This window comes from Tyto alba, unplaced genomic scaffold, assembly GCF_018691265.1.
Source record: "Tyto alba isolate M040663 unplaced genomic scaffold, T.alba_DEE_v4.0 Super-Scaffold_7, whole genome shotgun sequence".
Classification (NCBI taxonomy): domain Eukaryota; kingdom Metazoa; phylum Chordata; class Aves; order Strigiformes; family Tytonidae; genus Tyto; species Tyto alba.
This window is the reverse complement of record NW_024881328.1, coordinates 40,143,009-40,170,111: the sequence shown is the minus strand read 5'-3', so window position 1 is coordinate 40,170,111 and position 27,103 is coordinate 40,143,009. Positions and strand designations below refer to the sequence as shown.

The following is a 27,103-nucleotide window of genomic DNA, read 5'->3' as shown; positions in this document are numbered from 1 at the left end:
AAGCCAGGGACACAGGAGGATGTGTTTGCAGTCTGCCCAGTGAAAATGAGAACAGAGCATGTTAGCCTGCATTTGTCAGTTGAGTGATTTTGTGTTGCGTTACTTATATCATTTGATTTCAAAAGTAATTCCTGCCTTGGGCAAGAGCCAGTACATTTGTCTTTTACTTTTCTTCCCCACCTAATGAAGCAGTCCACTGGCATACAGAAATCTACCCAGTGGAAAATGTAAAGTACTCCTGCCCTCCAGCTATGAAGTTACTCAGAATAACAAATTAGTAAATGCTTCTTACTGTGTGAACTGGGCAAATTCTCTACCAAGTATCAGGAGTACATGAGCACATCAAGACGGGAGAGATCTCTGTGGAGTTTATTTTTGCTATTTTGAGTGCACCCCAGTAGCGATATTTCCTCAGGAACAGATACCTGAATGAGATTCCTCTTTTCCTTGCAGGTAGATACGGCATGGCTGCTCCCTGGTATTTTTTCTTGCTGCCATCTTACTGGGTTGAATACAACAGTTACCTCCCCTTCTGGAATGAGAAACGAAGAGGCCTTCTTTTCACCAAGCTGATGTTAAGAAAAGAGGCCACCCTCAACAATAAGATATGTATGTGAATGCTAGATTGGGGTAGTGATACTAACTTACGCCATAGGTAAATGAAGCCAAACTTGTAAAGGGGCACCATACTAGGAAAGCACATTTCTGTATCAATCCTTATTTTGTAGCACAAGAAAAATTGGAAGCTGTTCTTACCTGAATGGAGATTTGGCTTTTAAATTATACTCATTGTTCCTATTTGGTGTGAAAATCCAGTACTGCTATTCACATACATATTTGTGTATGTTGTAGTGGGGCAGTTCTCTTAGCTGCGTGTATCTCACTCTACAGTGCTCTATGTAGAAAAACACTTGTGCAAGCAAATAGAGGTTTCCACTTGGCAAAAGGGATGTGTGCTTCTTTGTTCATCTCTTTAAATATTTAGTCTGTAAAATACTATGGAATCACACACGAAAGCTTGCTGATTCTACCTAACTGAAAATGACTGTAGTTTTGCTGTATGTCCTCTAATTTTCTGTGCTTGCTTAGTATAAATTAATTTAGGTGCTCCAAAACATCTAAATAGGAGACCTTTTTAAAAGTGATTGATGCTTATTGTCAGGAGTTATTAGAAGCTGCAGAAGGAGTAAGGAAAAATCCCAGAGAGCTCAAAATTATACAGATCCTGTGAAAAGTTCTCTGCATTCCTAGCTGAAAGACACCTGCTTTTGCTCTACGTTGTTTTTTTAAAGCCCTGCTTATCTCTGGGGTGAAAAAAGTAGCACAAATACCTGCTGCAGTACAGTAACTGTCCTCTGACCCTTCTCTTTGGTATCAAAGGTGGCCCCCCGCCTCACCTGGAACCGGAGCCCACTGATCTCACCGTGGGAGTCTCCCTCAGGGGCATAACAAAGGTTTATGGATCCAAAGCTGCAGTGGACAGCCTCAGTCTCAACTTCTACGAAGGGAATATCACTTCCCTGCTGGGACACAATGGAGCCGGGAAGACTACGACCATGTGTGTATCCTTTAAAGCTGCTTTTTTTTTATACTGTGGTGTATGATTGGGTGAATGAGATAGCAGGTGGGACTGTGCAGTGTTGGGAGACTAAACAAGATACTTTATTAGGCCAAATCTCTCTTGTAGTTTTATCTTGCTCACGGATGACCTCAGCAGTCCCTTCATCTATTAGAATTAAAGGTTCTTTTCTGCTTAGGAACATACTTTTTAATCTGGTAGAGTACCTGTAATACACAGCATGGCAACCGTTCTAGCGTTTTGTTCCATGACACTTTGGTGCCTGCGGTTAGGTTGTTCTGAAAGCTGTGAGTAGCTTGTGCACACACCAAAGCTGAAGGGATATTAGCAAGAAAGCTTAATAAAGGTATACTTCAGCTTTACAAACTCGTGTGTTGGCTGGGCTGGAATGACAGTGGGTTAATATGTTGGCCTTTCAGCCCTTACAGCCTTGCCATTTATAAATTATTATTTGAGTTGTTGGATAACAGCACTAAGACAGATCTGTAGAACTTGATTTTTCCACTGATATGTATGTGCATCACTCTGAAAGCAACATTAAGCTGATAAATAGGAGCCTCAGAAGAGCCAAAAACAATAAGACAGATGTATGCTTCATCTCAGCTTATTATCAATTCATCTCCTATCCTGTTTGCAAAGTGTAGACAAAGGTGATATGCAGAAAAGTGTAATAGCTTCTTGAAACTTAGTGCAGGCTTCAAATCCTGAGTAAGGTCACAAGTTACTTCTTTTTAATGATGGTTAAAAGTCCCAGGAGAGAGAGAGAAGCTCTGGGAAGGTGAAGGGCGGTCTGAGACGCATCTTCTTCCTTTAGTCCCTGCAGGACAGCACCAAAAATGACCTATAATGTGCAAGTAGTTATTCTGAGTGGAAGGTGTTTGACTCAGGTCTGTTGGGTATTGGTGGGCAGGTAATTATTTGCTTGAACTAGATGAAAGTGCTGCCCACTTTGAGGTGTCTTGTCGGGACGTCCTCTCCCATTTCTTGTTAATAATGGCAGTGAAATTGGGTTTCCATGCTCTGATGTGGTTAGTAAGATGAAGATGAGGTTTTCAATCTCCGTTGTGGTTAGCAATATGAGGCTGTCCGGATACTGCAGACAAACCTCAAAGAATAAAGAATAACTGCATTATATGAATTCCCAGTGATTAAATTGCAAGTCAAGGCTATTCATGAGTATTGATGTATGGAATATGCAGTGGTCTGACTTAGGGGGAGTGCAAGGCTGAAGAAGATGGAAGTACATGTGAAAAGTAGCCAGAGTTCAGCGTGGGAGCTTGGTACTTGCCTTCACGTTCCTGCAGAGGGGTACGAGGATGTCCTCTGATGTTAATTGGCCACCGCTCTGCCAAAGCGTGGTCAGACAGCAGAAGGAGCAATGGTCAGTGGTCTCTGGCTGGAAGAAGTGTGATAGTGATGTAAGGAAACTTTGAAGGTGATAGGTACAGGACTTCTCCTTTTTCTAACTTCCTTTTCTATTTCTTTTTTTTTTTTTTCCCTTTCAGATCTATTTTGACTGGGTTGTTCCCTACATCGTCAGGTACTATCTTTGTGTATGGCAAGGACATCAGGACTGACCAGGAAGTTATCAGGAAGAACATGGGTGTGTGTATGCAGCACAATGTGCTCTTTAACTACCTCACCACAAAAGAACACCTGCTGCTCTACGGGTACATCAAAGTCCCTCACTGGAGTAAAGAGGAGCTCTACCAAGAAGTGAAGAGGTATACAAATAGCAGGGTTGGAGAAGGGAGAGTGGGCTGTCAAAATTATTGTGTGGTAGTGACATTGCCACTGCAAAGCTCAAATGAATAGTTTTGGGGACTGTTGCAGATCCAGTGTAGAGTTCAAATAATGCCTTGGTCTGACTAGAGGAATATATTGGTATCTGAGGCTGCAAGAAAACAAGGTCTCTTCCTCAGGGGGTTTACAGGCTTCTGTGGCAGTTCTTTGGAGATGAATTTATAGGTGTAAGGGTCTAGTCCTTGCTGCTTTACAGTTTTCCCCAGAAAGAGGTTTAATCAACCAGTCAGAAAGATGATGTCGGCTTTATTGGTTCTGCGGAGAAGTGAAGCAGCGAGAACATCCCAGGGAGTTTGGATCCTGGTGTCCTCGGTTGATGAGGTTGAGCCTTTAACCTTGACTTGTCAGATGGAAACTTTGAAAACATCCTAAAAATTATTTTAAATTACAATCCCAGTGACTGAGCTACAGGGTGAATCATCTCCCTGCACTGTGACCATTCAGTAGAGCAGTCCATACTTGAGCAGTTTTTCATTTGCAGTTATGGGTTTTTTGGGTATTTCAGATCCCTGATTTTAAAAGATGCCTGAAGGACAACGTTTGGGGGTTGTTTTTTCTTTGTTTTCAAGGACTTTGAAGGAGACTGGACTATACAGCCATCGTCACAAGCTAGCTGGCTCCCTGTCTGGGGGGATGAAGAGGAAGTTATCTATCGCTATTGCTCTCCTGGGTGGATCAAGGGTGGTGATTCTAGATGAACCAACCACAGGGGTGGATCCATGCTCTCGGAGGAGTATTTGGGAAATTATCTCCAAGAATAAAAAAGGTACTGTGATGAGATGCTACCCAGTGGCGAAGGTGATTCGTGTCACTTTTGCAAATACAGTATCTGTGGCTTTGAACTGTGTGATTTGGAGACGGCAGGGAATGAATTGTGGGAGACGGGGATTTTGCAGGCCTTCTGGGTGCATCCTGGTCGGTTCCCATAAATTCACAGCATCATTTGACAAGTAACTTTCCCATAATACATGATTTACAATACAGTAACTTTCAACTTCTCTCTAATGTTGCCTTTCATCCCATTTCAATAATAATTACAAAAAAAGCACAGTCGATTTTTACAGCTGATGCTCTGTGTCCCCCTATTCAGCATAGCTTTCACCTGTCTCATGTCGTCACGTGTGTTTATTCTGTGGTGGCTGACACCAGCTTTGTGTTTTTCAGGTAGAACCATCATTCTCTCAACACATCACTTGGATGAAGCAGAAGTTCTGAGTGACCGAATCGCCTTCCTAGAGCATGGAGGGCTCAAATGTTGTGGTTCGCCGTTCTACCTCAAGGAAACGTTTGGGGATGGATACCACCTGACACTCACAAAAAAGAAGGTTTGCGTCTGAGTTGGTCCTAAGTTTTTGGTGTCTTGGGTAGGAAACTGAATCAGTTGTATGACAGGAAGGAAGGAGGCACATCATAGTGTCCCACAGAAAAGAAGCGTGTTGCAGAAGGTTCATCTCAGTCTTCGATGGCTGAAGTGGCATGGTTGTTCCAGTATAATTTCACTTTCATGGAATAACTTCTTTATGCAACCACTTTATGCCTGGGTGAAATTGGGATGTGTTTTGGGTTGAAACCCTTGGGTTTGGCCACACAGGTTCAAGAATATGCTGGACTGTTTCCTTGAGCTGCCAGTAAAATCATTTTTTCATATGTCTCAACCACTGAGAGAACAGGGTTCCAGTCCACTCTGCTGCCTGGCTTGTTCTGCCTGTCCCATACTGGAATCCACATGCGTTTTTTATAAATAAGTTTCCTTCACAAAGACAACCTATTATGGAGAGTTTCCCCAAAACACAGGAGTCTTAGCTGCAGCCCCTCTACACAAAGCCTTGCAGCTCTAATAGACAAGGCGTAGGTCTGAACTTGAGCCTCCTGTATCCCAGGTGCACGGTGCAGTCCTTTTTATCCTCCCTTCCCTGCCGAGCCTTCGCTCCCTTTCACGTCCCGTGGGCACGGTCACCGCAGCAGGCACTGCTGGGGGCAGAGATTTTTCTGTTTGCGAGCCTGCGCGGAGCTGAGCTGGAGCTCTCAGCAGCTTCATCTCCGAGGGGGGCCATCAAGGCTTGTTCAGGGATGCAGGCACTCACAGCTATATCATCAGGAGCTGAGTGACAGATCCAAGGATGGTAGTGATACTAAAGAACTATTGAGGACCTCTGTGAGCACGCTGCTTCTCGGTGAGGGATTCTACCAGAATGTGTGGCCCCCACTTCCCTTGAAGCAGAGGGAGGCACTCCAGCAGGGCCATCAGCCCAGCTGCCGTGGCCCTCGGAGAACAGGAATGTCAGTGCTCTGCTTTGTTGAAAAAGAACAGGGTCTCCTTGAGGGTTAAAGGCAAGGCTGGGTGCAGAGTGTGAAGCAGCAGATGGGAAGAGTCTATCGATAGTGTCTGGTGTGAGGCACAATGTTCTGTTTGCAAGGAGGGGGGGAACTCTGCTCTTGGTAGCATTTATCACAGTGCTGTTGGTAGCCCCAGCACACAGAATAACGTGCAGATACCGTAAGGGATCAGCCCCTGTTCCAAATTGCTGGCAGTGTAGATAGAGAAAATGCAAAAAGACACACGTACAAGTCCTGTTGTTCCATAGGGGAAAGAGCGTATTTGTGCTGGTAGCCCCGTTCAGGTGTCAGCTCTCTTGTGGCTAGGCTTTCTCTCTGTTGTACTACAAACCCTCTAGCTAGTGCAAAGTGGTTGATTCAGCCCAATCCCAGTATCCCTGTAGACAGAGGGAGCCCAGCGAGGTCTTGGATGGGCCAAGATGGGCACAGTGCCACACCTCCCTCTTCAAGGGCCAGAAACCCACTTTCATCTCCTTTTGATATTTAACCTGAAATGTTGCATACCTGGACTGAGATCACCTACTGATTATGCTCTGGAACAGCATTTGGGCTAAATCCTGTGGTAGGAAGTTTGACCTCACAGCCCCCTCAGTGACTGCAGGATGTTTTCCTCCTTTTTCAGAACATGATAGAGGAGTGTGACACCACAGCAGTGACATCCTTGATCCAGTCCCACCTCCCAGAGGCTTATCTCAAGGAGGATATTGGCGGAGAGCTCGTGTATGTGCTTCCCCCCTTCAAGTCCACAGTCTCAGGGGCCTACCAGGCGCTTCTCAGAGCCCTCGATACCAGCCTAAGTGACCTCCACCTTGGTTGCTACGGGATTTCAAACACAACTGTGGAAGAGGTATGAGCTCAGGATCTGCTCAATTTGATGAAACGTTACGGAGATTAACTTCACAGCACTGGCTAGCTCTGCTTTCTAGGCTAGACGGTGGCATGTTTTTTGGATGTGTTTCTCTTTGAACTATTCTCCTGGTCTCCATGAATCTGGGTTTGTCTACAGATGCAGTCAACAGGGAGGGAGTTAGCAAACCATCTAAATGATGAACTTCAGCGTGGATGCTGTATTGTACAAGTGAGTTACCTGGTGCATCTCGGAGTAACACAGGCGCCTTTCTGCCCATCTCTGGTCAAATAAACACAAACGTAGCTGCATCAGAAACAAAAAGCAAATGATGAGCAGTGATGATCCTTGACTTGCAGAAAGGAGGGAGGGAGACTGTTACCCTTCTGCTCAGAAATTCTTGCTTGCTTCTAAAATGTTTTCCTAAGGCAGCAAGAATGAGTTACACAGCATGTACCACATGCAGCTTGGGTGACACGACTGTGCACGCTCCCAGCATGGAGGCAGCTGGGATTGTCAGAGGCTAGTGGGGAAAATATCCCAGGGAAACAGCCCTCCCTTGTTTCTTCCCTTGTGCCATGCAGGGAGATCCATCTGGGCGCTGCTCACTGTGTGGGTGTGAAGGGAGTAGAGTAGCGTAGGGCCTGAGCTGAACTGCAGCTTTCTTTACACCTACTCAGTAGTCACATAGCAGGTGGTGTTAGGACAAGGTCAGTCCAGGGGGCAGCTGCAAAGGTTTAAGTTTCCACTGCTGCTGCAGAAGAGAGGCAGGAGGTGATGAGGAGCTGGACAACAACAATTTTATATTGAAAAAAGTTAAAGTTAATTTCTCTTTCAACACAAAAGGAACAGAAAGAGGATTGTAGTTCACGGTTGCTGCACCAACTACGGCTACAAAGTAGGAGAGTGGATTCTGATTATTGTTTTGGTAAATGGAGTAATTTGGACCAATTTTCTTCCTTCATATTTTTTTGCTCCGTAGGTGTTTCTCAATCTGACAAAAGAGCTAGGAAGGGACCAGCAAGAAGATGCTGAACTGCCCCAAAAGCTGCCTGGAGCAGGTGGTCAAATTGCCAGTGACAAAATGTCTATGAGCACGGATACCTTCACAGAAAGAGAAGGTACTAAATTACCTCCAGGTTTTATTCCAGATTTGTCGCAGGTGCAAGAAGTGACAGATGGACTGATTTGAGTCCCATGTCTTCTTTCTTTGCTGAAAAGCACATTTCACCCAACCAGGAATCCCAAAACCAATAAATCACTAGAAGTACAGCACTCAACAGTTGTTTAGATCCACCGATTTGGAATAGTCTGAATCACTGAATAAATTACAGAGGGGTTTTGTTTGCATCCACCTTCCTTTAAATTGATCCAGGTTTTAATCTAATCAGATACAGTGTGTGGGTGAAAGAGCAAATGTATTCCTCTGAAAGTAATTGCTGTAATTGATGTAGAGGATTATTTCTACATAACTAGTAGAATTGGAGAGAAACTTTGTGGAAACCCCTTAGCCTGTTGCAAAAGCAGCACAGCTCTGAGCTGGGTCCTCCTTGCTGGTTTTTGCTGTGCCTGAGCGGTTGCATTATGGTAAAACAGCTCAAAGGGCCAGACAGTTGGATAAATTCACATTCAGAAGAGATTCAAGCTACACCAGTATCTCTGAGGGCTTGAGAGCGGCAAAAGGTGGCACAGCCTGAAGACGAGCAAATACCTAGTTGAAATGATTTCTCAGACTAGAAACATTTTTTTGTACTTGTAAATATAGCATTATAGTGCGGGAGGCATCCAAGGGACAACGCAGAGATATTTTTGTACTCACTTCTCAGAGCTGACCTGCACTGTAAATGTTACTGTAAACGGGAACTCATATGTGTAGAGAAGTGGTTTGTGTCACCCCTAGTGAGAGCCCTGAAAAGGATTTGCTTCATGTTGTATTATATAAGTTAATATTTCATAAAGAGGAATAGATTGTACGGGATTTGGCTTCACTTGTAGTATACCACAAGCCTGTCCATGCAAAAGATCAACTGGTTTATGTGCCTTGTTTTCTTATTTCAGGTTTAATCTTCTTACTGATTTGTCTGAGAACCTGCTTTCTAAGTTATGGAAATTTTCATTTTGCAAATATAAGAGAATAATATTTCCCCTGTAAGTTGCAGCTGAGTAGGTGATAACTTGTTGCATCCGGAAGCCTATGTTCCTCTTTCAAGATCTCAAAATGTGTTCACTACACGTATACATTAAACAAAAAGCCCTGGTGTTACATGGGCTTATGACTTGAGCCAAAATGTCCCAAGCCCGACCCTTGCGTACGTTCCAGCGTGGCAGTTTTTACTGTCTGTAAAGGAGTGCAGGAAGCTAAATATACTCCCTGGGTACTATAACCATCAATTCCCCGCATTTCGCAAATCCCGATCCGTGACAAAATGTGTTCTTCTTTTGTACCCAGATCAGCTGCTGATTAGATCAAAAAGCCTGCAGGGTTTGCCGTTGCTGCTTAAGAAGACATCAGCTTTGTTCATTAAGAGATTCCACCATACCCGGCGGGATGTCAGAGGCTTCATTGCTCAGGTCATCCTCCCAGTCCTCTTTGTGATGGCTGCGATGGGACTTGGGACTCTGAGAACTAAGGAGACCGAATATCCTGAACTGATTCTTTCCCCCTCTCTGTACGGCACATCTGACCAGGCAGACTTCTTTGGGTAAGTCACGTTCTTTGTGATCCTTAAACCCATTTGTTCATAAAGAGCCAGTTTTACCACTAGGATTATTTGTAAGCATGCTCAGTGGAAAGGTGTTCTGCAGATACCATGTAGCTGTGTTATCTGTGTAGTTATGTTACGCAGGTAACATGTGGAAATCCGAGTTCCTAAAGAATCTCTGTGGGAGATGGCTTGGCTCAGATCAGCAATCAGAAAGCTTTACAAAAGCAACTTCTCAGTTAGAATTAACTGCAAAATATGTGAGGAATATTCTTTGTGTTTCCCACTGGAGTCCTCCAGCCCTGTGACAGCCATACTGTCCCATAGTGATTTTTCTTAACATATGTACTCTTTCCCCGATGTAAAACAGAGACCCCCACATCAGTTGTCTCCATCATTACAGCTCTGGGATCAAATTCTGTCCATCTTGTGAACTGTCTGCATCGCCCTCCTCTCTGTCAGCACAGGACATGCTCTCCTGCCCAGGCCCTGCTACTCCAAAGCACACAGTCAGTTTGAAGGGCAGGCGCTTTTTCAGTGTGATTAAGATGTCACCACTGAATTATTTCATTGTGCTTAAAAGTCCTGCTACCGAAATGATTGCAATTTGTGTTTCATGATGTGAACTGCTGGCTTTCCCCAGTGGTTCTCAGTTTTAAGTCAGGAATATAAGATTTAGCTCTAAAGCAAGCATGTCTGCTCTTAGGTGTTCTTTCCCAGGGCTGCTCATGCCTTTCCCCTTCAGCCCCGCTAGATGTGGGAATGACCCAGAACTGCATGTCTGAGTCCTCTGTTCCTAGTGTTCTCTACTTCTCCTGATGGATCATTGCTAGAGAGCTGGGTCAGAAGCATCTACTTGAATGACTGAGAACAAGTGGACATCACAGATGAGAGAGCTGGTTGAGTCATGGCTGGAAGTAGTGCCTGAAAATTGCAGTAGATGCTTTTTTCCTGGCAACAGAATCTTGATTGTTCATAAGTTCTTCAGTATCTTGCTTAGGTCTAGAGACAGCAAATCACTGGAGAAGCTGTGTGGCTCTAAGTGATGAGCAGTCTTTTAAAACCCATGTGACTGTCCTCATGTACTGCTTGTACTTAAGTGATTTGCATGGCTAGCACCATGAATAATCATTTATTTATCATCTGAAATAAATCCTGTTTCATTCAGGCACAGTTTTCCTCCGCTCGGTGGTAGTGGAAGTACCTTGAACATTTTCCTGTTTTCTTTTTTCTTTGTTAAATCTTAGGAATTTCAATGAAACCACAGATGCTTTAGTCGCTTCAATGCTTGCTTTCCCTGGAACAGATAACACATGCATGAATGAAAGCAATTCGTAAGTAGTTCTGGGTTTTCCTCCATTTAAATTCAGAATCTGCGGGAGAATTGACATAACGCTATTAGCCACTAGATCTTAATAACCACCTTTGATCATTTGCAGAATTTTCATACATTGGTGCCACACGCAGAGAAGGAAAAATATCTCCTGCCTCTCTTCAGATTGACTTGCAGACTCTTTCAGCTCATTAGGAGATGTCTAACTGGCCTTTTGCAGGCAGGCACAAGCTTGTGCTGCTCACGGATTTGATCTGGTGGGATGCAAGTCGGTTCTGAGCAGGGAGCTGCCTGGTCATGATTGATGTGAAGCAGCCCTCAGCCCTGCCAAGAGCCCGTGGGGCTCCCGTGCAGCTTGGAGCAAAGGCTTGTGTCTGCCAGCACAGAATCGGAGATAGTTTTGAAGACAGGAAACTATACTGTGCTTTAAGGCTAAGACTGGGACTTCCACACAGTCCCTGGACCTTGACACTGGTGTTCTTTGCTTGCCTCGAGCAGTATGCACCACCACAAATGGACTCCTTTATTACTGTGAGTTGTAAGGGAGTAGCTTTGGTGGTGGCAAGCTATTCTCGTAGCAGGGAAGAAGTCCTTGCCTCCCCAGTAATCCCAGTTAGAACGCCGAGCCCACCCAGAAAGTTCTCAGCATAGCTGTTGTTAGCTGTATCTAAAAGCTGCGCCTTGAGGGCTGGTTTGTTTTGGGCTCTGCAGATATATATTCAAGGAAGTGGTAGTAAAATCCTGAGCGGGCTTGCATGCTCCTGCGTGCCACATATCTGCAGGCAAATATTTATAGTGAGTATTTACTGCCTAGTCAATACAGTCCATCTCAGGACCCCCCAGTTATTGCCATGACAATAGCCCTTATTTCTGCACTGTAAGGTGATTTTGGCCTTTGCGTGCCAACTCCTAACACTGTGTACTGTGGGAATGAAGTGGTGTTTGGATTCCTTCTGATCAGCTGAGCGAATCCAGGCACAGAGAGCAGTAGCGAGGGCTCTCTGCTGAGAGGCACTGAAGGCAGCGGGAGGATGGGTATTCCCTGAGGTGCCCAGAGCTGACAAGGTCTGCTTTCCTGCTGAAGCTACTCACTGCTGTCCTCGCTGTCATTGAACATGACAGCAATTAGCATCGTTTGCACACCTGAGCCTAGAGAACCTCAGAGGAAAATGTGTTCATTTTCAGGCAGTGTTTGAAGGAGGACATGCTTGGCCAATGGATTATCAGTGGAAACCAGAGAACTAAGTATTCTGCCTGCAACTGCACAGATGGCATCCAGGTAATTTGAATAAACCCAAAAGTGAGGAGGCTTTGGGGGGGCAGCTGGGGGGTCTTGTAGGTTGGGAGTGGTTTTGTGGGCAGGCATGGCACTAAGGGGAACTCAGTGTTCAAATTCCTCCTCTCTCTTTTCGGCCTTGTTGATATTGTACACTGAATAACCACTGTCTGCACCAGTTTGGGGACAGGAAAGGAAACAGTGTCCTCAGAAGATTAACGTGCTAACATATCTGCCTTGCTTCCCATGGTGGGAAGAGGTTTAATGGTGTTTTTGAATGTTGTATGATTGTCCCATTTAGCAGAGGTGAACATGTATTCAAGAGGACAGTCGCGTTTTATACAAGTGCTGTCATTATATGAAAGCACGGCTATTACTGCTGTTTGCTCTTCAGAATTTAACTTTATGCAAAGTCCAGATCCATCTACTTTCACTCTGCTCCATATTGTAAATAGTGATGATTAATAATATTAATTTGCATTATGGTGGTACATACTGAACCAGATATGGGCACTGCTGGGCTTAGTGTCTTTACATGCACATGGGGAAAAGACAGATTCTGCCCCAAGGATGTTACAGTTTTACAGTCCAGTTTGAAGCTGAGCTCTCATTCCTCCAGTGCTCTTTGCCTGTCTTCAGCTTTTTTCCAGTAGAAAATCAGGCTCCTAGTGCAGCATGATGCCATTTGTAACATAAAGTCTGTACTTAATTCAGTGTTCCTAGTCATTCCTTAAAATGCAGCTATTTTATGCATTTTTCTGGACATACAATCAATTTCACATCATTAGAAGTATTGGCATAATTTCTCCAGTAAGTCAGGATAATGTTCAAAGCTAATTCTCACCTCTAGCAGGTGCAGGCAGGTGTTCCTCAGCGTGAAAGTAGCTATTTTGTGTATTCTCATGCAAAGTTAGGAACAGATACACAACAGGGGAGGCCAGGGGTTTTGTTATGGATGAGCTGAAAGAAGCAGCCAGCATGCTGTCTGGTAGGCCACTTCAACCCTACGAAACAGTCAATGTGACTTTGACCCTCAGCATGTTAAATTATATGTTCAGGACTAATCCAAGGTTTCTCTGAAGCTCCAGAAAATATCCTCGGTGACTGACAGTAAAGCAGAAATGTGGTGTGTAGCTGCTGTGAAATGCAAGATGAGAGTTTGAGGCCGAGTTGTTTTGCCCTCTGCAGTTGTCTGTGCAGTCACTCTGATGCTCTGCTAAGAAAGATCAGCCTTAATTCAGCAAAAATCTTCCTACGTAGCATGAAGCACATTTCAAGGTCTCACTGATGTCAGTAGAACTGAAGTGTAGATTTAAGCAAAGATTGTTTTTAAGCACCTCACTAAATGTGTTCAGGACAGCATGCAGGGATGTATGCCGTGTGTCTTGGCACCCTGATTTGCAAATCATCAGCTTCTGTAGGAATCAGTCCCAGGACCAGAATGTTGCCATTGCCTGCCTGATATGCTAGTTTTTAGTTAAAACACGGCTGCTAACATTTTTGTTCATTTGTCTCTGCTCAGACATGTCCACCGACAAACTACACCCCCCCACACAGGAGGACCTTCTCCACACGGACACTGTATAACCTTACAGGGCATGATGTGGAGACCTACATTCTGGCAACTACCAGAGACTTCCTGCAAAAACGGTACAGCATAAATCTCCAGTCCTTCTCCTCTGAATTGCACTGGGAGCGGCCTCTTTATACATATCATATCCACTGTGCTTGAAGAGGTGGCAGTGCAGTAGGGGTTTAGAAGGGCGTCTCTGCTGATGGTCTCTGTGAATCTGGTGAAAGGAGGTAAAATGTCCTGCAATCATGGAGTTAAAGGTTCATGCAAGTGCTCTGCTCGATCGTAGCAGCCTAGGGATAACCTGTCGATCACCTGTTCCGTTGATGGCTGGATCTGCAGACAAGCCTTTGTCTGACTCAGAAATTCTCAAAAAGAGGAAAATCTGACACAGCCTCTCATGAAGTAAACCCTGGGGAGAGGCTTTCCTCCAAGTTTGATTGTCTGAAGAGTCTCGGTGTGTGCTTGACTTAAACGAGTGCATCCGTTCCAGTGAAATTAGAGATTGCACGCTTTCTTGCACCATGGGGCTGTTAGATCTGTTAGTGTGTCTGGACTCCGCAACACAGCCACGCAGCATGTATTGGGGCAAAAATAGCCTGCCATTAAGGTCGTCAAGGAATATGTTCATCTGCCATAGATCTAAACTGAGCTGCTCATCTTCTGGGTAAGAAACAGCCATCTTATTCCAGTGTGGTAGGCAAGCGGGTTAGGAGCCCACACTCCTCCAAAATGTTCCTCAAATGGAGGCTTTCAGCACAGTTTTGTGATAGTGCTGCCACGTTCCTGCTTCCCTTTTCCCCCCCTAATAAGGGCTCCTGCAGCAGTGTTGGCTTGGCCACACACTACAGATTGGGGTAAGTTCTTTCAAGTTATCTGGGGTGACAGTGGCATGCTAACATGTACCAGCCACGGGTTATTAAAGCTTTTGACTGAGGGTAGCGATGCATTTCTCTCTGGTTTTCACTCAGGTATGGTGGTTGGAGCTTCGGGCTGCCTTTGACCACAGATCTCCAGTTCGATATCAGGCCAGTGCCCCCCAACAGAACACTGACTAAGGTAACTAACCTCCATCTGCTCATCCTAGCACATGGCAAGTGTGGGGCCCAGCAGAAGTGACATTGAGTTCAGGGATATTTCAGAAAATAAAGCAAAAACCTCTGAAATCTGCAGCTTGGCATGGAAGAGATGATTTGCAGCTCATTTCCTTTTCTCTCCCCATTTTTCTTCATTGGTCTGACATCTCTTGCTAGCAGAGGACAATTTTTCTGCCCTCATAATTTTATTTATACAGAGGTGAAAAAATCAATTACTAGCACCTTTATCTCATGAGAGAATGTATGTACCTTAACTAGAGCAGGTACATTCCGATATACCCATTTCTCTGTTTCTTCTCAGTGAAAATGTTGTAACACATCAGCGTTAAACGTACCAAGGCTGAAATCTGAGGTAGCAGGGAAATGCAAGTTTGTTGACAAGATCCTGTGATCTCATTGCAAAACCTAGCTACCAGGAGAGTGTTCTTGCAAGAGCAGTGCTCTTTTCAGAGGTGGCTCCAATAAAACGGAATAGCGGTGGTTTGTTTCACTAACACTCAGAGCTCATATAATGAATTTGCAGATGTTTTAACCCCTCCAATCTTACAGCTTTATCTTAGATCTGAAAGCTATAGCTATTTTCTTATCACATCAGATTTAATACCTGGAAACTGATAGTGTTGGAAGCAGGGCAAAATCCAATCCTTGCTTTGCTAAGGCAAGGAGAATGAGATCACTGAGCACACGGGACTTGGGAATGTGCAAAGGTGGATGCTGTGGGCTGTGTTTAAGCCTCTCACCTTAATAGCCTAGGCTCTGTGCCCTTTGGTAGGCAAATTACACCTCCAACCTGGGTGCCGTGAAGTGCCTGAAGTAGATGAAGGCAAATCCCCCCAAAGTGCATGTCTTGTAATCTGATTTCTCCCCTCGGTCCTCAGGGTTAATCGTAGTATAGGTGAGAAAAGTTTTCTTGGGGAGGGAAGGGCTGTTGCTGAATGAGAAGGTGACAGCTGGCTGTTTTTTGCCCTAAAGCAACCTTTTCCCCCTGGCTTTCAAGGGGTATTAGGCATTTGTCTGCTTAGCCTTCTTTGGGAAGTCCCCACTACTGATGTTCATCAGATCTGAGCAACTTATTACACGGAAGAAAATGAGTTTCTGTACACTTTGTCACGCATCCAGCTAGTGCTTCTTTCTTCTCTCCCAGAAGGCAAATGAAGCTGATGGGACAGCTTGTGCTGAAAGTGAAATGTACTTTTATACCCATTCAGTATTTGATGTGGCTTAATCATTGGATTTTGACTTGTTGAGCTTATGACTTCAGATAACAACCATGGAATGATTCATTTGTGAAGCAGAACAAACCAAAGTGTTATCAGTAACAATTTCTCTCCCAAATTGTTTCAATTTCTCAATTGTGTGCAGGTGTGGTATAATCCTGAAGGTTATCACAGCCTTCCAGCCTATCTCAACAGCCTGAACAACTTCATTCTTCGAGCTAACTTGCCAAAAAATGAGACTTCCAGATATGGTAAGTCTCCCTTTGCATGAGCAGATAATTTCTCCCCTTTGAGGGAAATATTCTGGTTCTGTTGAAACTGATGACAACACTTAGACTTCGATGAGGCCATTTCTTTATTCCCAATTATGCAATTGCTTTAAAAACAGAATTGAAAAACATGAATAAATCACATATTTAATTTGTCTTAGTCAAAGACTCAGGGGAGCTGGGCAGGGAGGACCCCAGCTCCTACATAAAACACTTTCTTCATCCAAAAAATGCCAATGGTTGCGGTTTGATTTATTGCTTCTCATCATGGTACTGAAATAGCTGTCTCTTGATAGGTGTCCATTAGTTATGCATAGAAAGGCTACTTTAGGTCATCTCTGGGGGTGGTTTAGATTAGTAAATTTTAATATATCACCCTTCTGCTGGGAGCAACTCCGGATGTGTGGGTATGTGTATGTTTGTGTTTGAATGAGAATGAGAGAGAGTGAGATTAAGTGAGAAACGTAACTTTCAGCTATATTTTTCCTCTGACACACGGCACGCACAGATTCCAGGGAGTGTTAGTAGCCCATTTGGGGTTATCAGTTCTCATAGCTTCTCCTTGGTAATGTAATGCAGCAACCCAAATTCCTGCTGATAAACCCTATCACGGCTTAGCCACTTTTTTATTATGGATAAAACCCATTTAGGGTTCATGCCTACAGTGAAGGGTGCAGCATGGGCACAAACATATCTGTGTATGTCTGCCTGCCTCTAGAGATGGAGGGGGTGCAGGGAGAAGAGAAAGATTTATGGTGATGGCATTTTGAGAAATCTCATACAGAGATTTATGGGATCTGACAAGAGTAGCAGTCGTGTGCAGAAATGCCCTACAGATTGATTTTCTTTGATGAATGGTGCCCTTCCAGCCATGTCCTGGTCACGCCGAGCCCCCCTCACTTCAGAGGCCTGCTGTTCCAGGTGACAGTGCAATAGGTGACAGTGTCTCTTTGCTCATAAGATTATTCCTCACTGATGTGTCTGAATTGAACTATAATGGAAAAGGCATCTGGTCTGAAGCCTTGAGTGTCATGCCGTGAATTAAAGAAACAGCAGAATGCTGATTACAAGTCCAAACAGCATGCCTGTCTTCCCACCTCCACACACCGATGCACTGCAACTCCTTGCACAACAAGCTCAGCTCACAACAAGCTCGACCCGTGCCTCGTCCCCGCCGCTATCCGAAAATGCCCACTGGCTCAAGCCTTTGAGATTTGCAGAATGCCCTCCCGGTCAGAAGGTTCAAGCTCTTCGGTGTGCGCTGCAAGAGCATATCGCAGAGCTGCAGCCTCTGCCCGGGTGCAGAGAGAGGAGACCCGAGCCAGGCGCTTCCAGCGGCAGGAGCATCCCAGAGCAGCTGAATTATTAAGCAGTGAAGCTTCTTGCCCTGTCTCTGTATTCCCAACACATGCTGTAGCAAGAGCAAAGGCAGGAAGCTCATGTGAACAGTCAGAAAGTTTTCACCGGGAAAGCTTTATACCAGCAAAATAACAATTTTCAGTGGGAAAGAATAGCAGCAGTTTTTATTCCATCTGTCCTGCTGCTTATGTGTTTTTGGAAAGAAATGCTTAGTAGTATATGACCAGACAGATAATTCTCCTCTTCCCACTAATGATCCAAACCATAGAATGGGGGAAATAAAATGAATGGACTAGGATGGCTCCCCTGGGGTAGTGTAAATCCAGTTTGAAATACAATTGAACAGACGATCTGTGTGGTATGTTTCTGGCAGCTCAATCTATTTGTTGTTGTGACGAATAAATGACAGTTTAAGAACCACTGAAATGGCCAGATAAAAGTGTGTTGCCATTTCAGCAGTTTGAAAGAGGTGCCAGTCCCGCCTTAGAGGTTTGACTTAGACTGTGTATATTTTAAAAAAATACATAAAAAGCTTTTTACCCCATCACTAAGCAAGTCATAATAGCTTTTGACTTATGTATATTGTGCTTTCTCTTCTCTCAATCCCAACCAACAAAAAAGAGAAAGCATTGAAATGGAAATTTTGACTTCTAGCCTAAGCTTCAGTAAAGGAAAATGGCTTTATAGTGAAGTATTAACAGATTAGACAGACGGTATCTTTCTTTCTCTGTCTGTCTTTTAGAGAAGGGAAACATTTCCTGGCTGTTTGTGTGGCTTTATCAGCAGCCCAAGATTTTAATTCCATTTCTCTCACTGATGACAAGACTGAGGGCTTTTTTCCCCTTCAATATGAATATCCTAGGAAATCTTCCCTTTCAAATATATTTGCTCAGTATGGCATGTGGTCAGCTAAACCCACAGTCTCCTCATTTCTGGTCCCCATGTCGGAGTGCTCATTTGTAGGGGAAATAGCCCAGAATAGTTCTTCCTCTTATAACTGCTGAAAGTCAGGCACCTGGCTGTAAGGAGCTTAAATTTCAGAGATGGCATGTTCTAGCAAATCTCTCTGGATTTAATAGCAGCTCGAGGTCTTCCAGCACTCTCTGAGAACTGAGGTATTTCCTTAGGTGCCTAAATATGGATTGAGAACCTTGGATTTAGCCACATCAGTATCTTAGCCTAAGCCCTTTCTCAGGTGCTAGAGTCTTAGAGACTGGGCTGTCGTCTCCATGGGACCAAGGCAGAGACCTTCACTGGAGGTTGGAACTGGCCCACCAGAGCTCCCCCGGTTCCTCCCTTTGTTAGAAAACTCTGTTTTTATAGTCACAAATTGCCTCTGAACGAAGCAAATGCACTGTGATGAACAATACTAGTATATTTTGAGCTAGATCTTCTCCTTGGTAAAGAAGTACCTAAACTAAATCTTACGAAGATATCTGCCCATGGGCAGAAGATTTCTCTCTTGCAGCTTGTGCCTGATACAAACCCATTTTTAAGGGAAATTTTTTGAAAGCATCGCACTGGGCTTACAAATGCAGTAACTAGACTTTTGCTAGTTCCTTTGGAACTTTTTTTTTTTTCCTAGCTTCATATGACAGAATAGTTCAAGATCAACTCATTGCCAAACTGGGAGCAAAAATGTCTGTAGCTTACTTGGGTTTATGCTAGCATCTCTACAGATGCCAATATTGGAAAAGCAGCTTTAAAATGAAACATATTACTCAGTTTTGAATTTGTCAGTGTTGAGGAATCCAACCTAAAACACATGGATGCACAAGCATGTGCCTAATTTTAGGTGTGGGAGTGCTCTCACTGAAGTGAATGATGCTGTCAGCCAGATAGCTGCAGGAACAAGGCCTAGGGTTTGAATTTTGGAACTGCTGTGCGTCAGAGTGAAGTCATGGGTGAAAATGAGGATGCTCAAAACCCTGCCCAAGATCACACAAAGATGACCAGATGAGCAAAGACCAGATTTTGATCTGCTTTTCTTCTCTACTCACCGTTTCCTGTGTTACTGTCAATATCGGGAACTGGTGAAGGAAGCTTTAAGTTAGCCGCAACTTCAATTTCTTTTCTTTTTGTTTTTGTAGGTATTTTCTTATCAGCTCATCCATATCCTGGAGGACAGAGTCAAGAACAAGTAATGTAAGAAGATTAATTTGGCTGATGCTTGAATTGTTTAGCTTGAAAAGGAGCAAACCAGCTTCTTGGAAACCATAAACCAGCCTGAATTACTGAGTATCTTCCTCTAAATGATGAAACTGCTCTCTTCCTTGTCTTCATTCCCTCTACGCATGAATAGCATCCTGCTTGCCAACAGAGCCCCTGATTCCTGTTAGGGTTTCTTTGCAGGATCCCATATAGATCTGGAGGTCACTTACAGCATCACACATTTTTGTGCTTTGGCACAATAATAATAATTACATAAATTTCCCTTTGTCCTTTGCAGTCGGTGCTATGGTACAGCGCTGCGACTCAGTGCTGTGAGTCCCATTTGCTAGGTGTAATTGCCATCTGCAAAAGATGCTGGTGCAGAATCCAGACCTCTTTGCTTTTGAGCTCTAAACAATTGCCCCTGCAGCGAAGGAAATCTGCCACTTTGACTCACCATATACCTCTTTCTCCACTTTCTCCTCAGGCTCAACAGTTTACTCGACATCATAGTTTCGATGTCCATTTTGGTTGGCTACTCTATCACAACGGCGAGCTTTGTGCTCTACGTGGTAAAAGAACATCAAACCAAAGCCAAACAACTGCAGCATATTTCAGGCATTGGGATGACAAGCTATTGGGTGACTAACTTCGTTTATGATCTGGTAAATAATTCACATTCTTAAATGCACCAAGAGTAGCATTACGCAGGAGGGGGGGAAAAAAAAAGTTCTTTATTTAAAGTTGGTTGCCTGGACTTCTTCATATTATTACTACCAAGAGTGTTATGTAGTAATTGTTCTCCAAGGCATTGAAGACTATTAAATGTGAACTGCAACACTGGGTTTTGCTAAGCAAAGGCATTCCTTCTCTCTCGAGTGTATGCAAAACACTCGGCACATTTATATGAGAGCAACACACAACAGGCCAGAGCTTGATTTCAATTTTAACATGCAAGCAGCAAGCTGCTTTTCTGTTAGCTTGCAGGGCTAGATTATTTGTCGTGCAGGCTTTATGCATCTGGGGTAAGGCCTTGGGGCTTGAGGCTACGGCCATCTTGGAAACCCTGGGAGCACAGGGTGTGACATTCGCAGACATCTCACAGCTGACACTCCCCTGTTGGATGAAAATCCATGGCTAGGTTGAATGCTCTCTTTAAGATTATATACTATAAAGGGTTTTAAGCCAAGGGAAGCTACTGATGCAGCTATATGCCTTCCAGGACCTGAGCAAGTTCCTTTCTACAGTGCTGCACTGCGCTGTGTAGATTTACCACCTTGTTCCTATAGATAGTTGAGCTCCCCAGCACTGTGCTGCATTACGTGGCGTAGGCATGCCCTTGTTCTCCCTGAAGGTAAGTTTCCTCATGGTAAAGAGGGTTAATAGCACTGCTGGAAAGCATCGCTGGGCTAAGAGAATAAATGTGCACGGCGTCTGCAGACTAAAGTGCTTTGTGTCTTATGAATTACCTTCGGTGCACAATGTCAAATCCTCCCACAGGTAGGGATCTGCAAGTGCAGGCTGCCTCTGCTCGTGAGCTTTGGCGTTGCCAGCTATGCTGTAATGGTGATCAGCATCCAACGCGTTCCTATTGATGCGGTTCTGCTAGTGCCTAAAATCCCAGTGATACCAGCAGTTCCTGAAAATACAAAATCTTCGGGGGCATTTGGGTGGCCAGCCCTCCTTGATGCAGCGAGGGCTAAGGGCTGAAATCCCTCGGGGAATGCCAGCCTCCACTCTTCCTGCAGAGCACAGCCCGCACACGAGGCGTTTTGGTAACGCCGACGCATATTAACTAAGCAGTCCTAACGATCCTCTGCTCACCACTGAACAGCCTGTTTATAGGGGCTGGTATGATTAGGCAACGGCGCGCGTACCTCCTGCCTCGCAGGAGGGGCTTGGAAGGGGTCTGAAGGCAGCGTGGCCGCAGTCTGGCTTGGCAGAGCAGCCCCGAGTCGCAGCACAGGGGTGAGGATGGGGCGGGCCTGTGTCTGCTTCCCTCATCCAGGCCCTCTCCCCAGCACTGCATATTTGTAAATCAGCCTGTGGAAAGGTCCCCAGAGCCCTTGCCACAATCAGTATTCAGCGGGCTGAAACTAATCCAGCGCTCTCGGCAACTTGATATTTCTCAGTGAATCCCTGCCAGCAAATTCTGTTAAATCCCAAAGCTGGGAAAAGAGGAAGCTCTCAAGGCAGACAGTAGGTCCCTGGCTTGACTCAACATTATAAAGACTAGATTTACAGGGCACAATGAAGTGGTCTGACTGCAAGGCTAACAGAAACCCCAAAGGGGTATTTTTCATTCACAAGCGTTTTTTTTAAGGCACTTTCTGCCCGCAGTCCTGAATGTTGAGGCTTAGCCTATTCAAAGTGGCTTTGTGGGAATTAGTTTGCAAGACTCCCCAAAGTCTCAGGAGGACTGAGACCCCTCCAGTATTTGGCTCCCCTTAGAAAACCCGAGCTGGACTTGTGGGACCAGATTCAGACCTGGCATTGTTGCTTCTGCATAGTTCTAGAAAAATGCTTTAAGAGCTACTGTCCTAATAGCATCTTTTTAATACAATTTTGCAGGTACTTTTTATGGTCCCTATTGGACTCTCAATAGGAGTTATTTCATCCTTCCAAATACCAGCTTTCTGCAACAACAATAACTTACTGGCAGTATTTCTTCTGCTGTTACTGTTTGGGTAAGTGTGGAGCTTAGTTACTTAAATATTATTGCGCAGAGTGAGGAACTGGATATTGCAGGCTGCTCCAATTTGAGATCCAAAGGAGGAATACGTGGGCTTTTTTCTTCAACATGCACTTTACCAATGGTGACTAGTTGCTCCTTCCAGGAGCAGTGAGCTAAACTGCTGTTGTCATGCCTGCTTTATTCAAAGCAAACTCCACGTGAGGGTATGAAATATTCAAGGTCACAGTGACAGCCCAAGCTGTAAGCAGATGCTTACTGAACTATTGCAAAGTTCAGGATATAGGAGCGTTTCAAAATCAGAGAGGAAAAAAACAAGCACAGCAGCACAACTCAGGAAAACTTAGCAAAACTGTCTCCCTGGCTTTGAATCTTCCAGGCCCAGTCTCTCTGCTTTCAGTCAGGGCTCCATGTTCAAAGTATGTATCATAAACTTTTTCTCCAAATTCTAACAGACGCAAAAGCGTTTTTCCTTCTTTAAACTCCTGTAATATGGAAAGCATGCCAAAGCAGAACTGTTATGTTGTCTGAGGTCTTTAGTTGTTTGTTTTCAATCGTACTTTGAGTTACTGTAGTATTCCTGGCACTGTTGGCAATTTATAGGTATGCAACGTTTTCATGGATGTACCTGCTGGCTGGATTTTTCAAAGAAACAGGAATGGCTTTCATCGTTTATGTCTGTGTCAACTTGTTCTTTGGCATCAATACCATCATTACGCACTCGGTTGTATTTCTGCTCTCCCAGGAAAAGGCTACGGACCAGGTAGGAACCCTACTAACACTAAACCCTCGGTGAAACAAGAGGCTTCTTGTTGAGTTTGGTGGCTTTGATCAGGCCCTTAGCAGCTGGCTGGTTTCAAGATATTTGAGGTAGACCAAGCAGAGGACACTAGTCGCAGGAGTAATGGGGTTCCCTATAGATAGGACGTGAGCCAGATATGAATCTTGCTTGTCTGTAAATCTGCACCCCCCCAGCAAAGATGGAAATAGTGGTGACAGAGGGGAAAATACAAAAAGAGAGGCAGAAAACTGCCGATGCAGAGAAAGGCAGGAGAGGGGTGTAAATGTTTGATAAAAAGTTGATAGGGACTTTGAACCGTTTCTGAGTTCTTGCAGCACGAACTGTGGAGAGTGACAGCTAGATGTCATTGTCCCGAGTCTGACATGTGCTGCGTTAAGCCCAGCACCGGCTGGCTGTCATCTAGATCTGTAATGCAATCATCTCCTCCCTGTGAGGATGAAACATGCCTTCGAGACAGTGATGATTCCCTAAAGTAAAGCCTTCTCTTAAACTGAGATAGCCCTGGGAATCACGGGGAGAAAACGTATACCTTACATTTAGTTTTCCTCTTTTATAAAGGGCAAGTTGCTTTGTAAAACAATAGCTGGGCTGGATTTTTCTCTCTAGCTGGGCAGTGCTTGTTTAGCAACCCCCTGGATTTTAGGGATGTGCAATTATGATCACCTTTTATCCCTCCGTGCCCCAGTGGTGGGGAGTCCATTTCTCTCCGTGCTAATTTACTGCCTCTCCAGTTTGCTGTGTGCACTAATCCTTTCTTCTGCTGGAAAGGTACCGAATCTCTATGTACAAGAGTTCTTAAGTGCGAGACTGCACACTGGGCTGTTTTGCCATGAATTAACTGGGAAATTTATTAGATCTATTAAAGCCAAATCTTGTCTTTTCTGGAGATGTTTGTCCAAGGAGAACAGATAGGACAGTGCTCCGGGGGAGCGGGCTGGTCTGGCAGCTGTGGGGTTTTGGGAGACACGGTGCAGCTCAGTGGCAGGTTCAGCTCTGGCTCGTGGCTGGGTTTTGGGCTGCTGTGTGCAGAGGGTGAGGCGGCTGGAGCAGCAGTGAGGGGCTGCACTGGGAACCGGCTGCTGTTCGCTATGGGTGATCACAACCTCAGAGCTGCCTGTTGACTTTTCTGACCTTGCGCCTGTGAAACGAGCTGTCTCCAGAGCTCTTTGCTCTCAATTTATCTCTGCTCTGAGACATGAGCAAATCCCAATGTAATTGTTATACTTCAGTCCCACAGTAAAACCTATGAATTTATTCCATGAATAAAAACAGTGACTGACTGTGCTGCTTTTTGTTTTTTGTTTTTTGTTTTTTTTTTTTCAGGGCTTGCGTGATCTCGCTGAAAACTTAAGGCATGTGTTCCTTCTGTTCCCACAATTCTGCTTTGGCTATGGCTTGATTGAACTGTCGCAGGATCAGGCGCTGCTGGGCTTCTTAAAAGCCTATGGAGTGGACTACCCTGACAAAACCTTTGAGCTGGACAAGACCACATCCAAGCTGTTTGCCATGTTTATCCAGGGCACCGTGTTTTTTGCCATTCGTCTTACAGTCCATGACAGGATGATTCAGAGAGTCTGGAACAACATACTAGAGTGAGTAACATCTGGAGTCTCGCAATGAACACAGACCAAGCCAGCGCTCAGTGGTTTAATTCTGGGCTCTCACACCGTCACTGTCAATTATGAAACCCATAAATTTCCGAGACACTTTGCAAACATGGAGTAAGTTTTCTCTGGCAGCAGTCCCGGTACCTACCAGTAATTAGAGTATTAACTAATAGAGGTATACGTTATCAGAGTCCCTTGGCAGTCTTTGCTGGCTGAGCTTGTGGCCCTCGTTTTGGGGCTCTGGGCTTGGTGAGCTGATATTCAGCTGGTCAGTAAGAGCAGTCAGTCCACTGACAAACCCCTCCATGTGAGTCTTCCTCTGCACACATGTGAGTCTTGGGTGCACACAGGGAGGAGTGAGAACAGTTCTGTCACCTGTATTACTGGTGCGTCCGCAAGGGAGGACCTGCTCCAGCTCAGAATATTTGCTGAAAAAGGGATAAAAAAATAGGCAGAAAGAGAACGTTGGGTTTTTCAATTCCCTAAACAGAGCGAATACCAGAAGAGAATAGAAACTGTGTGTATATCTGAGTATTCTTTGCATGCCCTGGGACCTCACAGGAAGGCTGCTTAGTATCTCTCCCAAGCACACGGGCCCACTGCTGTCTGCTTGCCAGAGGGTGAGGCCCCCCCTCTGCTCTCCCCGCAGGTTCCTGTTTGACCGAGTACATGGCAAAGCATCGCTTCTGCCGCCCGCGGCTGAAGAGGACGGGGACGTCCAGGCAGAGAGGAGCCGGGTGGAGTCTGGCAAAGCTGACTTCGACGTGGTGCAGCTCCAGAATCTCACAAAGATCTACCACCTTCCTCACAAACGCATCGTGGCTGTGAAAAACATCAGCCTTGGGATTCCTGCTGGAGAGGTAAGCGAGGGGAAAAGCCACGCCTTCCACCCTGGGCAAGGAAACTGAAACATCCACAGTCCCACTGTCGTCTTCTCTCCCAGTCCTTGCGGCTCTCCCAGCACAGCTGTCACGGCTTGTTCTGCTCTTCCTTCCCTCCTTTGCCTTATTTATTGATTTTTGGGGTTACAGTAGTGACGAAAGGCTCCTGGTGGATTTGGGACACCAAGTGACGGTTGGAAGGCCCTAGAATGAGGGAAAGTGGATGAGACAGTGATTGAGCTGTATGCAGAGCAAAGTGTCTCCATGCTGTGTTTGTACAGTACCTAGCACAGCTCAGGCTTGGGGGGGGTGTCACTGTGGGTTACCATATGGCAAATGAAGACAGCAGAACTTGTCCAGTTACGAACATTCACCTAAACTGCATGGGAGACAGTGAGTCAGGCTGATCTGCTTGTATTTTCCCATCAGGGAAAGACAAATCACTTAAGCTGAACATACATTTTCATGAATCAGGATTTAAAACTAACTCTGAAAATAAAAAACCCACATTCTTTGGCCATGTCAGTGCAATTACCTGCAAAACCACTGACTCATGAGAAGAGAAAAGACAGGAGCACACAGAAACACCTCTGAGATCCAGAGGAAAGCAGAGACCAGATTCTGCCTCAGGCTGTGCGCCTGACTTGTGGGGGAGGCTTGGAATTAATGCTTGGTACCTGATTTTTATTTAATTGCCTGGATCCCACTGAGATGAAAGGATGTGGAGTGCTGGGAGGAGGACAGCAGCCTCACGTGGGGACTGTGATGCTGATCTTCCTGCCAGAGGAATCTTGACCAAGCCACAACTGGCATTGAGGTTTCTAACTTCTGGCAGAAGTCGCCCTGATGCTGGTGGGGTTTAGGGTGCTGTTCCCCATCTGTGAGCAGACCCTGCACCACAGGTTGTGTGCAGGTACATAGCATAGCATACAGGCTGTGCGCAGGTACCCCTGCATAGACCTCAAGGTGGAGAAGAGCCTTGGGTCGATGCTGCCCATCTGCAGGGGGCCCAGCACATGAGGCTTTCCAGATCAGCTGGTCTGTACTAACGATATCAAAATAATAGTAATTATCAGCACAATGATAATTGCTTATGCAACACACAACTGCGTATCCCCAACCTTAGCAATAAAGCATAGATTTTAGCATGAGATACTGAACTACTCTACAGGGAGCTGGTTCTTAATCTTATTAATGTAGTGCATTAGTGAGATTATTTGACAAAAATCTTGTGTCACATTAAGGTTTTACCAGTGACAGCACAAACCTCACTCACCTCATCCCTATGAATAGCTCTGTTCCTGTCAATGGGAGGCTTTGCACAAATTAGATGATCAGGGTTTGGCCTGTCAGATGAGCTCGCTGCAAAAGTGCACCTTGCAGTAAAAGGAATGACTCTATTAGGGACACATCCTTGATTCTTCACCGTATTAAACGAACGGTCCTAATATAAGCTGCAGTATATTGCACCATAAACAACCTCCATTATAACGTTCGTATGCTCTTGAGTACCTCTGCCTCTCTTGCAATTCATCTTGCTCAAGGGTCCAGAGAAAAGAAGAGATCAGATGCACGGGG

The 27,103-nt window shown here is 45.0% G+C and overlaps 1 protein-coding gene across 2 annotated transcripts in view; it reads left to right on the top strand.

Annotated features, from left to right (window-relative positions):
• The window catches only part of ABCA12 (ATP binding cassette subfamily A member 12), an 86,911-nt gene that overhangs the window by 53,335 nt on the left and 6,473 nt on the right, over window positions 1–27,103 (top strand). For both annotated transcript variants that reach the window (XM_033010732.2, XM_033010734.2), the window contains 19 exons: window positions 454–609; window positions 1,381–1,558; window positions 3,085–3,303; window positions 3,952–4,148; window positions 4,547–4,707; window positions 6,342–6,566; window positions 7,549–7,687; window positions 9,016–9,268; window positions 10,516–10,602; window positions 11,787–11,880; window positions 13,400–13,527; window positions 14,422–14,509; window positions 15,910–16,015; window positions 19,483–19,537; window positions 20,031–20,208; window positions 22,115–22,230; window positions 22,839–22,998; window positions 24,361–24,629; window positions 25,294–25,504. In XM_033010732.2, coding sequence (XP_032866623.2) covers window positions 454–609; window positions 1,381–1,558; window positions 3,085–3,303; window positions 3,952–4,148; window positions 4,547–4,707; window positions 6,342–6,566; window positions 7,549–7,687; window positions 9,016–9,268; window positions 10,516–10,602; window positions 11,787–11,880; window positions 13,400–13,527; window positions 14,422–14,509; window positions 15,910–16,015; window positions 19,483–19,537; window positions 20,031–20,208; window positions 22,115–22,230; window positions 22,839–22,998; window positions 24,361–24,629; window positions 25,294–25,504 — 3,020 coding nt within the window. The remainder of the gene's footprint in view (window positions 1–453; window positions 610–1,380; window positions 1,559–3,084; window positions 3,304–3,951; window positions 4,149–4,546; window positions 4,708–6,341; window positions 6,567–7,548; window positions 7,688–9,015; window positions 9,269–10,515; window positions 10,603–11,786; window positions 11,881–13,399; window positions 13,528–14,421; window positions 14,510–15,909; window positions 16,016–19,482; window positions 19,538–20,030; window positions 20,209–22,114; window positions 22,231–22,838; window positions 22,999–24,360; window positions 24,630–25,293; window positions 25,505–27,103) is intronic.